The sequence below is a fragment of the Enhydra lutris genome, unplaced genomic scaffold, assembly GCF_002288905.1.
Source record: "Enhydra lutris kenyoni isolate GAN:26980312 unplaced genomic scaffold, ASM228890v2 scaffoldscaffold21, whole genome shotgun sequence".
Taxonomy (NCBI): domain Eukaryota; kingdom Metazoa; phylum Chordata; class Mammalia; order Carnivora; family Mustelidae; genus Enhydra; species Enhydra lutris.
Genome location: NW_019154105.1, coordinates 15,387,224 through 15,402,098, shown reverse-complemented (window position 1 = coordinate 15,402,098; position 14,875 = coordinate 15,387,224). Strand labels below are relative to the sequence as shown.

Below are 14,875 nucleotides of genomic sequence, written 5' to 3'. Positions count from 1 at the left end.
GTTAAAACAAATGTTTTGCTTAGTGTACATATAAAGAATGATGGAGTAAAACTATGCAAAAGTAATGTTAGGTAAAAAAATTTATATTCAAACAGTGGTGAGTCCTTTGACAAGTCCAAGGAAAAATTCTCCTTGGGGATTGAACTGATTACTTCCTTCTTGAGATCTGTCCCAGAAACCTAGGAAATACACATGAAGGATTTACTAAGCAATGAGCACAAGTGAAAATAGGATTTCTCAATGTGGCTCTTGACTACAAATTCTGCAGCAAGTAAAATAGCCTGAGCTTACCTCAAAATAAATTGCATATCCACAGATAAATCACTAACACCATTTGAAATATTCCTCACAAGTCAAGAAAAAACTAGAATTTAAGTAGCTGGACACTGCAATGTGTAATGAAACTTCACTTACTTTGATATTATTTTAATACTGTGGCTCGGCAAATTGTGAATTTTACTTAATTGGAAATCAGAAATTTATTTTAAAAATAACTCTCAAAAACACTATAAGAGAACGAATGAAAGTGTTCAGATCTTGAAGGATCAGCAGAACAAATTTATATATAAATAAAAAACAATATCCATTTGTATATTACTTTATTTCTGAAATGAATAATTAGCTTATTAAGGAGAACTGAAATTAATTCCATATCAGTTGTGACAATTTTATACCACTCTGTTAGGGATTGATAAGGACGGAGGCTTTATGTATCTGGGCATGGGGTATACGGAAGTCTCTGTGTCTTTCTCTAAAGTTTGTTGTGAACCTAAAACTGTTCTAAAAAAATAAAGTCTTTTAAAAAAGGAATCATATAATATCTGTCTCTACAGTTGATTTTCAGATATTTCAATCTATTATAACATCAATCTGTTGTTAATGTTATATGATCACATGTTCCCAAGGAAAAAATACATTTATATTTTTTTTAGACTTAATATGTAAAACTTCTCAACAAGGAATAGAATGGACTATGGTGTCGCTGAATGGTTCATAAGCATAAATTAAGCCACTTGGAAGGGCATAAGTTAGTTATCTTAATATCTGTTCTTTTAAATATAGAGGTTAATATTAATTTCTAACTAACATTTATTAAGCCATGACGAAGACTAAATTTAAAAGTGATTAAAAAAAAAAAGCTACATGGTATTTATAAAACACCATTTAAATTGACCCCACAAATCTAAGAGTTGCCATTTTTGGCAAAATAATCCCTACCTCAGCTATATCTCTGATCGAACCCTGTGAGTTTTCCATACATACAACCTCACACACTTCAATATAAAGCAGTTACTTAAGATGAAAATCCACAAGTATTTTTTTTTTTACTGTAAACTTAAGCTTATTTAATAGTGGAAAGTTACAGAGAAAATGTCATTTGAAATCAAAAGGTTACAGGTATACTTCTGAAAAAAAGTTAAAATATATTGAAATGTGTCTAGCTCAGGAAGACATCAAACTTTTTTCTCCCTGACATCTGAAATATAACTAAATTAACACCTTTTCCCTAAATCTGTTAAAACATTAAAAAAAAAAATCAGATTCTGACTCTTCCCTTTTCTTCTGACTCTCTACCAACAGCCCCTTAAAACTTGGGAGGTATGAATATGCCTTTTAATGTCAAAATAGAACTCAAATTCAAGTGAAGCCCTAAAGCAGAAGTAAAAAGTAGAGGCTCAGATTGGCATGTACCTAAAAAGTAACCTAATAAAATTTCACTGCCTTGCTAAGAGATGTGATATATGAACCAAAACAGAGCTATGAGAAGTGTCCCTTCATTTAAGCAGATTAACCAAAATCTTTTTCTTTTCCTCTAAGTTTGTAACATTCTATTTTCAAGATTTATGTATTTATAATAAATATTATATATTTATATTATATATACATATATATATATATATATCAAAAATTATTAGAAGTTAAACCATAAATTTCATTCCAAAGCGCCCAGGGAAAGCAAAATTCCAGACTTTCATATGAACATGTGAACATAAGTCAAGCCATCCATGCAAGGGGGTCATATGCAGTATTGTGGTGTTACGAATGCAACTAAAATGGAACAAACATACCCATGGATTATATATTAGAAAGATGATCTACACAAGTCCCAATAGTGTTTTCAAGAAATGCATACAAATTAGTGTTCTTTGAAACACAGTACTAGAAATTCACACACTTGGAAACAGAAAATTTGAAGCCTCAAGTCCTATAATGGGAGTAAGCAGTCCCCGACACCAGAGCACAGGCTTATCCATCACCCCAAACCTAGCAAACTTACAGAAAGGGAGACTCAATTTTATGCTGAGAAACAGAAAGATCATGACTGGGACACTTAAAATAACTATAGGAAATTAATGAAATTTAAAAGATAATTCAAGGTACGGTTTTCTCTCCCTAATTCTATTCCTAATTTCTAATTCTCCCTATTTCTCTCCCTAATTCATTCTATTGTCTGTCCACATTTCCCCTTTACTCTCTGGGCATTCTTTTGCTCTGATAATTAAAATAATCTCTGCTGTAACCAAAACACATCACATTCAATCATAGTTTACATCTCCTCTATTCAACTGCATCTTCCTAAAAGTGTATATAATACTGTCATTTACTTACTTGAAAAGGAATTATTTACAATTAGTAATCATCAAACCCATAAAATGATCAGTCTTGTGATAAAAGAATGATCTTTCATAATGCATAGCTAATATCAATATGAGAAATTATGAAAATATGTCTTGCTGACACTATAAAATTCAGATGCTAAAATTCAGATAAAATTTCAGTTTGTGGTCATTTGATTCAAACAACTGTATGTCTGTTATATTTCATACTAGAATGAATGAACTAGAATGAATACTAAATTTCAACACTTTTTGTCATCATCTTTGAGAGCAAATGCAGTTTGCTGGCATCAAAAATAGTAAAATAAGGCAAGGTCATGGATACCGACTCTTAGCGGAGAGGGGATACCCTTTCTTCCCTCCACTCTGAGTTTTGGTTTGATTTGCCATAGAGTCTTTGTATGCAGACAACTTACGAAAGTATTTTTATCAAACAAACAAATACATAAGTGCGTTTCCTTCTCAGAAATATGTGGAATAGCAGAAAAACTAAAAGACCAAAACATCACTGGATGTGGATGCTTCCACTGCAAATGTTGAAATTAAATGTTTACTATTCATCATTCTAATTATATGATTATGGAATCATATAATAAATAATAGTTAAGGACCCTCACTTATAAGAAACATGGTAACTGCTTAAAAGTCCTATCTAAAGATTTTTTCTATTTGACTCCTAAATCTGACTTGCCAACCCCCAGTATTCCATGTTCTGGAAGTGTTTCCTGTCTTCTTTCATAAATGACTTTCTCATTGGCTTTTGTCATTTAGTGGGGGAAATTAGGTAAAAAAAAAAAAAAATACCATTTATTACATGTTTATGTGATCAGAAGCCAGGCTCGGGAGAGAACAAAGAATGAAAAAAACGGTTTACGGTGAAAAGGAAAATGGGTTTATCAAAGTCATGTTTACCTGTCATGACATGAAAAGAAATTACAAAATAAAAGAAAAAAATTATCTGTCCCCGATGTTGAATTTGAAATTAGGGAAAATGAATGCTTCTAACAGTGAGTAATAAAAGAGATTCCAACTTTTCCGTGCTTACTTAAGAAAATCAAAATTTGGTTAAAAAAAATATGTTTTGGAAGATTAAACATTATGCCTGTTTTAAGGAAAATAGTAACAGGATGTAACAGGCTCCATCATGCTCTCTCTTCAAAGTGGTGAACATCACCAGATATCAGTGGGTTTCCTTACTTGTGCATGCCATTGTGGGTGGATCAGACTCCCTCCTGAAATAATCCTTTTCACAGACACAAGAGGTTGAAGCTTCCTCATGGGTATAACTGTGAGGTGGACATTTGCTGCAGCTCTGGCTGTGAGGTGAGGCTTTGAAGAACCCAGGTCTGCACACTGTCAAAAGAAATAAGAGACTAAGCTTTTCCCTGGAACAGATGCGGTGTTTGTTTTGTGAATAATGTCATTATTTTGATGAGTATACACAGATCACATATAACACAATATTGCCATTAATTTCAGAAATGATTCATAAGCTTCTGAATCATAAATACCAGGCTATTCATTCAGATAATCAAATATTTAAGGATTTAAATTAAACATGTCTGGACTGTGTGTATTTTTAGTGGTCTTTATGTTGCAGGAGCTTATAAGAAATGATATTACAAAAGATAAATTCTTAGATGTATTTAAAACTGAAGCAGGGCTTTGAGTATAAATTTCATTTATGGTATTATTAACAGAATTTTGTGGAAAAATAATAATTTTACCCTATGCTTATAGAATGGTATGGGATATCGTAGGTCCTCAAAAATTAGTTATTGAATAAATAAATTAATTAATTGGTGGATGTTAAGAGCTTCACAAATTTTGTTGGATTTGGGAGACCGCAGGGATGAGCTGGTGTATCATTCACATTATATTGACTTCAGGGGAGTCAGATGATAGGCATTTACTTCATATTTTACTCCATTTTAGGACTTTTATTTGACGCGACATGCATCTATTCTAATATCAGTCATAGTCATACTGTACAAATTGTAATGATCTATAAAGGGTAGAAACTGTGTCTTATTTAATTTTGCATTCATAATAATTCTCACAGTGTTTGACCACAGTAGGTGATTATAAATTATCACGTAATGCATAAATGAATGAATGACATGGCATGAAGATTGTAACTGAACTATTCAGAATCACATACAGAAAATGTGCTCTGGATATTTTTATTAACATTTCTGTTAGTGTTTAAGTAAGTGCTTACAAAGTAAATCTTTTTATGATGCTCATTCCCTAACCTTTTGAATCTTTCTTTCTTCTCAATGGCTAATAAAGTCAAACTTTCATTCCAGTTGCCCAATATGGGCTAAAGACACCAAAGTGTTGGTTTGATTACTTTTTAGGGTTTAGATTACGTAAAATTAATCAACTATGTATTTTTTTCTATTTTCAAAACTCAGCACATACGCTTAAGAGCATTTATTCAAGCATCAATGGAAATTTGCTGAAGCTCAAAGGTGAACTGATATTTCAACAGAAGTTTTTGATAGACATAATGAATTTGGGCTAATTTTCGTGTGGTATAAATGATTTGGGGTTTTAGTAATCCATGCTAAGGCTTTCTGCCATCACCATGAATAATCAGGAATTGACAAAAATGAGAAGGTACTTTTTCAGTAGATCTAATTATAGCGATAGCGAAGCCTTAATGCTCTTATAAATTCAGAGAGAATGTGAAGGTATTTGAAAGATAAGAAGAGCTTTTTGATAGTATTAGGGACATTCTTGTAGTTAAATAGTTAGGAAAAGATTTAAAATATTATTTTTCTTATAATAGGATTGCTGTAGCAGTCAATACCATTCTTAGCTAAGTTATCCATTTTTCTCCTTTTATCCTCTTCAGTAAAACCATTTTCACTTTAAACGCTATTTACTTTCAAAGACATGAAGTGTCAGTCCACAATTCTGCATATTTGGAATTTGATAATCATTTGTGAAACAAAAGCCAGTTCTTTTATTTTATTGAACGCCTTTTAACCTAAAAACTTATTTTGATATCATATATAACACTTAGTAACCCTCCATGGAAACTTTGGAAGCTAATTAATATAAATTTAAGTAAAAGTAGATAAGTGTATCTTTCTGGTCAGTAGTTCAGCAAAATGCTTTCAGCAGGTGTAATAGGCCAAAAATTTCGCTCTGTACTAGATTACTGAGGTGAACAACATAGAAATGGCTTTGCCTTTGTGAGTCTTAAAAGTACTGCATGACTAATTATAAATATTGTTATGCTAGAAAAAAAGAAAGATCATGGGAGTGAACATTGACATCTAATTTAGATTGGGATGTCAAAAAAAGACTTCCTTAGGAAGCTGTCTTTGTTGAGATGTTAAAAAAATTAAAAAGGAAGCATATCCATTTTACATTAGGGGGACAATTAGAGTGTATTGAACTGCATTAGAAGGGCAAATTCTTTGCAAAGGACCAAAACAGGGAAGAAATAAGGAGATAGAAGAAACTGAAGAGTTGATAAGGGTGAGAGTACAATTAAAGTGGTAGAGATAAAGTTAGGGAAAAGGACACCAGACCACACCTTATAGGTTTTATTATTTGAGGTCATTATAAAATTTTAAGCAGGAAAATACTAGGATGGCAATGATGTTTGAGACATCACAGTGTAGCACTGTGGATAATGGAGTGGAGAGGAGCAGGGATGGAGGCAATTGGTCCTTTTGCCTCTGTTGCACTGTGCCGAAAAAAGACTCTTGTTTAACAAGAGTGGTTTCAATGGTGATAGATGAGAGTAGGTGAATTTAGGTGATCAGTCTGAGGTAAAATCAACGAGGTTTCATGGTTTATTTAATGGTCAGATGTGAGAGGGGAAATCCTACGGCTGACTCTGAGGTGTTTGGCTTAAACTGCACAGGAACTACCCGAGCCATTTTCTCAGAGAATGTTCGATATGAAATGCATTTGGAGGAAGATAGTAATTAAGTTTGAAGTGTTCTTTAATTTGAGGTGGCTAAAGAAATCCAAATAGAGATCTAGGGAGGAAAGCAGTGTACTCAATATTATCCAAGAAAAAACTACATATATATGTAATTATTCATTGCCTTCAAATCATGGCCCGAAATCCAAATGGTACATACAATGCTGCTAGACAATCTTAGTATTATTTCCTTAGTTAACTTTAGTTTCCGGCATCAACATGATGATTTTGTAGCTTCTTCTCTCTCTTCTTACTCCTTAGAAGCTCTGTTCTTTTGTGATTCCTAGCTGGTTACATTTGTCTCTGTGCTGAGAAAATGGAAGTCGTTAGAGGAACTTGTTTATTTTCCTGCCACCAAATCTCCAAACCTAAATGCACTTGTAGCCACCCTCTCTACCTTTCTTCCCATTAAAATGCACAGGTATTTTTGATTCTATCTAAGGAAAATATCTTTATTTTAATTAGGAACCTCATCTCTATCCTCTGTGGGTAAATATTTCAAGTGTCTACTATTCCTTCTACATGCTCAGACTCTCTCAGTCTCTGTCTTTCCATTTCTGTCTGTCTGTGGTCTCTCTCTTTCTCTCACCTAGACATTCACATGAGCCCAGTACAATATTCCAGAATTTTTCAATGGAAACAAAGTGAAGCAAAAGAAAACAAATAATAACCATAAATTCTCAATCTCACTTGATCTCAATTTACCCTGTAGCTACTAGTTTCACTTCCCTGCAGAACACAATTTCTTAAATTACTTTTCCATACACGCATCTCTAGTTCCTATTTTAAATCACACGTTGGCACAATCCACTCCCCTGAACCTGTTTTTGTTAAGATTGCAGTCATCTTGTTCCCATCCTTCTCAACAGCATTTGATCAGGTCCTTTTTGGGAAACTCCAATTAATTTTACTACAAAATGCTAGCAAAGTCTACAAGTTTCCACACAATATCTAAGAATTCCTTCAGATGTAGTCTCTTCCCACACTCACAATCTCCAACCATACTAACCTATTTATAATTTCTTGCATTTGAGAAACTGTTATCTGTTTCTAAATTTTTCAGGAAAAGCATCCTAGCCAAAAGACAAGAAGTGTAAGTTACTGGGGAAAAAAAGTTTGCAGTCCCTGATAAGGAATTTGGATTTAATCTGAATGCATTTGGAAAACACAGGGTACTTATTTTTTCATGGCACTCCTTTTGTCACACACTGTGGCAAGGAATATTTGTATTGTGATCAGAATATAAAACTTGTGCTTGACACCCTAAAGCTACACATATTTAGGGAGACAATAAATAAAAACTAATAATCAAAAGAAGCAAAATTGACCTTTTTTGCATCTCAATCATGACAACACTGAACAAATAGTTATTTAGAAGAGTGGTAATATTTCTTTAAACTCCAACTCTATATGTTTCATTTAAAATAAAGGAATATTTGGAGTGAAATTATTTCAAAATGACAATTGTACGTTACCTAAAAATTATTTAGAAAATCTTATGCAAGTCCCTTTAAGATGAACGAGAAGTTGGAGACAAAAACCGCATCCTACGTTTCATGAGACTGACTTGGAGGAAAGGAAACTATTTTTTTTTGAAGGAAAATGTTTTTAATAATTCCTATTCTGTCCATGCTCCAAGGCTCTTTTTAAGTGCTACCTTTTACATGATGTTTGTGATCATCTCCATTGCCACATACTCTTTCCTTACACATCTTATAGGGCTACAGACTATTTATTGAACATCTGTCTTTGGCATATAGCACAAATTTTGCCATAATTTTATATGTATGAATTCTTACCTGCTTTATATAGAGTTGGAAAACTCTGTATAAACATTCTAAAGAATGGGAACAGTTCATTTGATTTTCATTATATGTAGCATAATTTGTTGTACTGAGTACATATTCATCAGTGTTTATTGTGTAAATAGTACATTTCTGTCCTCAGAGTGTACATGAAACAGCAGAACTTAATAAAAGCTGATGAAGCTAAATTATTTAAATATTAAGTCTTGGCAAGTAAATAGTATGTCCTATATCGACGTCGGCTACTTTAGAAGTTTTGCAAAACCTGCCAACAGTCCAGTTCTCATATTTATCACTTAGAAAACAAGGCTGTTAATTATATCTATTAAAATAGTTTTAAAAATCTAAACAGAAAAAGCATGTCATCAATATATGAATTTCAATTGTCAAATTTGTGAAAAGGTGTTGCCTAATCTAATTAGAAGATCTAAAAAAGTTCTCAAAATTACCAAAAATGGTTAACCTGATAATTTAGGGTTTTTCCTATACTTTTTTTTAAAAGATTTTATTTATTTATTTGACAGAGAGAGAGACAGCCAGAGAGGGAACACAAAACAGGGGGAGTGGGAGAAGGAAAAGCAGATTCCCCACTGAGCAGGGAGCCCGAGGCAGGACTCGATCCCAGAGCCCCAGGATCATGACCTGAGCTGAAGGCAGCTGCTTAATGACTGAGCCACCCAGATGTCCATAGGGTTTTCCTTATACTTATTACCAATTACCAATTAGATTACTTTAATGTGTCCAAAAATATATATATATATAAAATATATTTATATTTATATATAATATATATATATAAATAAATATATATATATTTATTTGTCTTAAAGGTCCATCACCCTTGGGATACCTAAGTGAATTTATTTTACAATTCAAAATCCAGAAACAGAAGCACAGTCACCAAGAAAAAAAGAATAATGTAGAAAATACTGTTTTAGTAATTTAGAATACTATTATTCTCCCCACTACAATTAAAATATACAGATCATCTTAAATAGAATATGCACTGCCTGTTTTTGTCTATATCGTTTGATACAATTAATCTTCAAAAATGTTATTAGTTTTATCTGATTATGTTTTATAAGAATGAAAGACAATCACTTTGACAATATTTTTACTATAGTTCTATTATAGATGAATTACCAGAGGATATAAGCAAAGTAAAATTTACTTTTTAAGCAGATCTTTCAAAATGAAGTGGCCGTAGGATAGTTTAACCCAAATTTAAAAGATGTGTTTATTAAGAAAAACAGCATAATACAACATGCTATCATGAAATTGCAAAACAATTTAATACTTACACCAAAATTTAAAAATGAAAGCAGATCTTTATATTTAAAATGTATGTTCAGTGTAAATAAAATAGGTAATGAGTTAAAACAATGGTACATTAAAATAGATCTTAAAGTAGGAACTCTAAAATTTAGCAACATCTCTTGAATGCTTACACATAGAAATAGGACAAAGAGCCTAGTCAAGAATCTAAAATTCCTGGCTAGTTTGAATATAACTTTAAATGGTAGAAAGCAATAAGGCTGATTTTAATATTAGAAAATAACATCTGAGAAGAAAATAATACTATTTTTAATTAAAATAAAAGTTTTATAGTTTTTTTATAATAATAGTTAACATACAGTTTTATATTGGTCTCAGGTGTACAATATAATGATTCAACAATTCTATACATTATTCAGTGCTCATCATCATAAGTGTACTCTTAAACCCTATCACTTACTTCACCCATCCCCCATCTACCTCCCTTCTCATATGATTTATTTTAAATGACTATCCTCAGTTATTATTTTTTCTTCCAACAAGACCATTTTTTATTTGAAGCATACTTCAGAATACATGGTTTTAAAAGATATATCTAAAACATTCCATCCAAGAAAAATAGAATACACATTTTCTTTGACTACACACCAAAGAGTTCCTTGGTTAAATTACATAAAAATAGACATAACAAATATTACAAATTCAAGAAAACTGAAATCATACCAGCTGTATTTTCTAACCACAGTGATACAAAACCAAATATCAACACTAAAACAAAGCTGGAAATCTACATTGTAAATATTAAATATTAATATGTAAATATTAAACAACACACTACTGTACAAGCAATGAGCCAAATAAGAAATAAAATAGCAAATCAAAATATGTCTCAAAATAAAAGAAAAAAATACAGTATTCCAAAGCCTATGGCAAAAACAAACTTTAGAGTGAAATTTATGCTATAAACTCATATTAAGAAAAAAAAGGTTTCAAATAAACAATTTCTCATTAAACTACAAGGAACTAGAAAAAGAAGAGATTTACCTGAAATTTACTAGATGAAGGAAATAAAAAAGAAAAATCAGAAATAAATAGAGACAAGAATAAACAACAACATAATATTAAAAAATAATGATTAGTCTTTTAAAAAAATAAATTTGGCAATGCTTTAATGACATTAAGGGGAAAAAAACAAACAAAATGAGAAATGAAAGAGAAAACAATACAACAGATAACCACAAAATGCATAGTATGATAACAGATTACTATAAGCAATGATATACTAACAAAGCAGAAAACTTAGGAAAAAATCTGATAATTACCAAAAACAAACAAACAAACAAACAAAAAACCCACGCAGAAGTTACCACAATTGAATCATGAATCTTGAATCCAAGAAATAGGAAATCTTCTTAGACCAATAACAAGCATAAAAGTTGAATTAGGAATCAAAAATCTCTCAGCACAGAAAAGCCCAAGACTAGATGGTTTCATTGGTGGATTCTACCAAACATTTGAAAAAAATGGTTGATGACAATCTCTATCAAAATCTTAAATAATGGAAAAGAGGGAACCTATTCAAAATCATTCCATGAAGTCAGTACTGCAATGATACCAAAGCAGGATAAAAACAATACAAGAACAAAAAATGTCGTTTGTCTGATATAAGTATTGCTGCTCTGACTTTTCTTTTGATACCCATTTGCATAATAAATGCTTCTCCACCCCCTCGCTTTCAATTTATAGATGTTTTTAGGTCTAAGATGAGTCTTGCAGTGCTTGGGTGGCTTAGTTGGTTAAGTGTCCAACTCTTGATTTTAGCTCAGGTCATGATCTTAAGGTCATCAAATTGAGCCCCAAGTCAGGCTCCAAACTGAACATGGAGCCTACTTTAGATTCTCTTTCTCCCTCTCCCTCTGCCCTTCCCGGGCTCATGAGTTCACATGCATGCACTTCCACTATCTCAAAAAAACTAAAATTCAAATTAAAATTAAAAAAATAAAATGAGTATTTTGTAGGCAGCATATAGATGGGTTTTTGTTTTGTTTTGTTTTGTTTTGTCATTTCTAATACCCTATGTCTTTTGATTGGAACACTTAGTCCATTTACATTTAAAGTAATTATGGATTGGTATGTATTTATTGCCATTTTATTACTTGTTTTGTCATTGTTTCTGGAGATTTTCTCAGATCCTTTCTTGTCTTTGTTACTTTTCATCTCTCCTTTGTATCTCTTCTTTTAGTCTGAATGATAGCCGAGCTGGATAGAATATTCTTGGCCGCAGATTTTTCCTATTTAGCACGTCATGAATATGTCATGCCACTCCATTTTGGCTTACAAAGTTTCTGTTGAGAAATCTCCAGCTACCCTTTTATGTTTTCTCTTATAAATTAAGAACTTCTTTTGTCTTGCTGCTTTTAAGATTTTTTTTCTTTATCATTACATTTTACAAATTTAATTATAATATGTCTTGGTGTTGGCCTGCTTTTGTTGATTTTGATGGCAGTTCTCTGTGCCTCCTGGATCTGGATGTTGTTTCCTTCCCCAGATTAGGGAAGGTGCCTGCTATTATTTCTTGAAATAAAATTTCTGCTCCCCTTTCCCTCTCTTCTTTTGGGACTCCTATAAAACAAATGTTATTACATTTGATGGAGTCAGTGAGTTCCCTAAGTCTATCCTTGTGTTGCATAATTCTTCATTTTCTCTTCTGTTCAGCTTCATAATTTTTCCATTATTTTGTCTTCTAAGTCACTAATTCATTCCTCTGCTTCCTACAGCTTGCTGCTCATTACATCAAGCCTGTATCTAATCTCACTTATTGATTCTTCATCTCTAATTGAGTCTTTTTTAGTTCTTTTATCTCTGTGGTAAGGGTCTCACTAAAGTCTTTTATTTTTTCCTCAAACCAAATGAGTATCCTTATGATTGCTGCTTTAAATTCTCTACCAGGCATGTTCCTTATATCTATTTTGCTTAGATCTCTGGATGTGGCCTTATCTCATTCTTTCGTTTGGGATTAATTCCTCTATCTTGGCATTTTGTTTAAGTCTCTGCCTTCTCCTTTGTGTTAGAAAAACCAGTTATGTCTCCTGCTCCTGAAAGCAATGGCTTTATGAAGAGGTCATGTGTTGCCCAGGGCCTGGCACTTCAGGGAGTGTCTCTGGTATGTGCTGTGTGCACTCTGCTATTGTGTTTTGACTCCTCTGTTCTTCACCCCATTCATCTGCAGAGACTCTCCTTGCCCACTGTAGGCACTGTTTAGTCCCTGGCCCGAATGTGGCAAGTTTTAACTAGATGTGCTCTAGTCTACTTGTAGAATGAGATCTGACACCTACTCCACCAGAACAGAGGCCTGGCCAAAGTCTGGTTAGGAGACTTGGAGTGGGCAGGGTTTATGTTGGCCTTCTTGGGGAGGAGCCTGCTGCAGTGAAACTGAGACAAGCATAACTGAGAAGGGCAGTCTCATCAGAGCAGGGGGGTGGGCTTGGTGTAAGCAAGGTGGCAACCAACCTCAGCGCTGTGCTGCCTCCCACCAGTCATGGTGGCTCTGTGTTTGTGCTGAAGGGCAGCTTCCTGACCAGCTTCCTTGTTCCTGAAGAAGTATCTCTGTGAACACTGCCTCTCAGGGATGCTCTCCTCTCCAAAAGAGTAAATGATCTCCCCACTGTGTGCCCCAGGCATTCTTCAGATGGCTGCTTCCATGCTGTCTGCCTCTGGATTGTTTGCCAGCCTTCTCTTCAGGAGTAGGACAGTACCCCATCTGGCTGTATCCCAGCTAAGTCCACCAACCTTTAAAATTCCAGGTTTTAAGTCCCTCTGTGAGAACTCATGAAATTCAGCTCCTCTTGTTTTCCAAACCAATGATTGTGGGAAAATGTTCTATTTGTTCATTCCCCTTGTGTTGCTCTCTGCCTAGCCCTTCACCATGACCACAGCTCTTTCCCTTTGCAGAAGCTGTGATCTATTTCTCCTCTAAACCACATTTCCACACTTCCTACCTTCTTCAATGACAAATGACCCCTTCTCTCCCTTTACTTATGAAATTTCTTCTGTCAGTCTTCTGGCAGATTTCTGGAGTATTTAGGATGATTTGGTAATTATCTGGTTGTGTTTGTGGGCTGAGAAGAGCCTATGGTCCTCCTACTCTGCTGCCATCTTGAGGACTTCGTCCAGAACAAGACTACTATTGATAAATACATTAAATCTCTATCTCTATTTATACTTACATTTATAATTTAGTCTTGCCAAATATTGATAGAAGCCCCAATAAATTATATGATATTTATAAATGAAGAGTAAAATTAATTGCTACATATCCTTTAGATATTCATTTGTTCAATATATATAATGAGCCAGGCTTATGTGTCATGAACCGTACTGGACACTGGACATGCATACATAATTAAAACTCATTCTTGCTACTATGCCATTAAATAACTCAGTCAGGTGTAGCAAATTACTTATACATTGCTGGGCACATATTTAAGGTTTCATTAATTGATGTTGTTTAGTATTAATATATATATATATTTTTTAAAAAGCACTCAAAACAACAATTTAAAAATAACATTGTGGGGCGCCTGGGTGGCTCAGTGGGTTAAAGCCTCTGCCTTTGGCTCAGATCATGATCCCACGGTCCTGGGATTGAGCCCCACATCAGGCTCTCTGCTCAGCAGGGAGCCTGCTTCCTCCTCTCTCTCTCTCTCTCTACCTGCCTCTCTGCCTACTTGTGATCTGTCTGTCAAATAAATAAATAAATAAATAAATAAAAATAGCATTGTGTGTGTGAATGTGTGTGTCTTATCTGTGTAGAGACAAAAAATCAAGGTCCCTCAGTAAAAGACTAAACATATATAATACAATTTTATCCAGCTAAAAATAAATACAGATGTGTAACTTTAGAAACTGTTGAGGATTATATTACTTTAACATTTTAATGTTTCTACATCTGTAGCTTTTACACATATTTTATATAAAATATAGTCTCTATTTTATAGAAATGCTGTATCATATAGTGCCAAAGACCAGTTATAATACTGACCTCCCTCCCATAGCTCAGATAAGAAACTATCACCTTCCCTGAACTTCAGAACAGAGGGGAATATCCTAAAATTTAGTAAAAAGGTATTCTGTACCAATATCTCTTCCTGGTTTACTTCTAAGATTAGAACTTATATACTTTATAACTAATAGCTAGCAAAGTTAGAAAATACTCAAATTTTACTGAAGAA

General features: G+C 33.3%; 1 protein-coding gene across 4 annotated transcripts in view; it reads right to left on the bottom strand.

The window, feature by feature from the left end:
* The window catches only part of LOC111148981 (EPH receptor A5), a 342,873-nt gene that overhangs the window by 165,561 nt on the left and 162,437 nt on the right, over window positions 1-14,875 (bottom strand). For all 4 annotated transcript variants that reach the window (XM_022505840.1, XM_022505842.1, XM_022505841.1 and 1 more), the window contains exon 4: window positions 3,816-3,971. In XM_022505840.1, coding sequence (XP_022361548.1) covers window positions 3,816-3,971 — 156 coding nt within the window. The remainder of the gene's footprint in view (window positions 1-3,815; window positions 3,972-14,875) is intronic.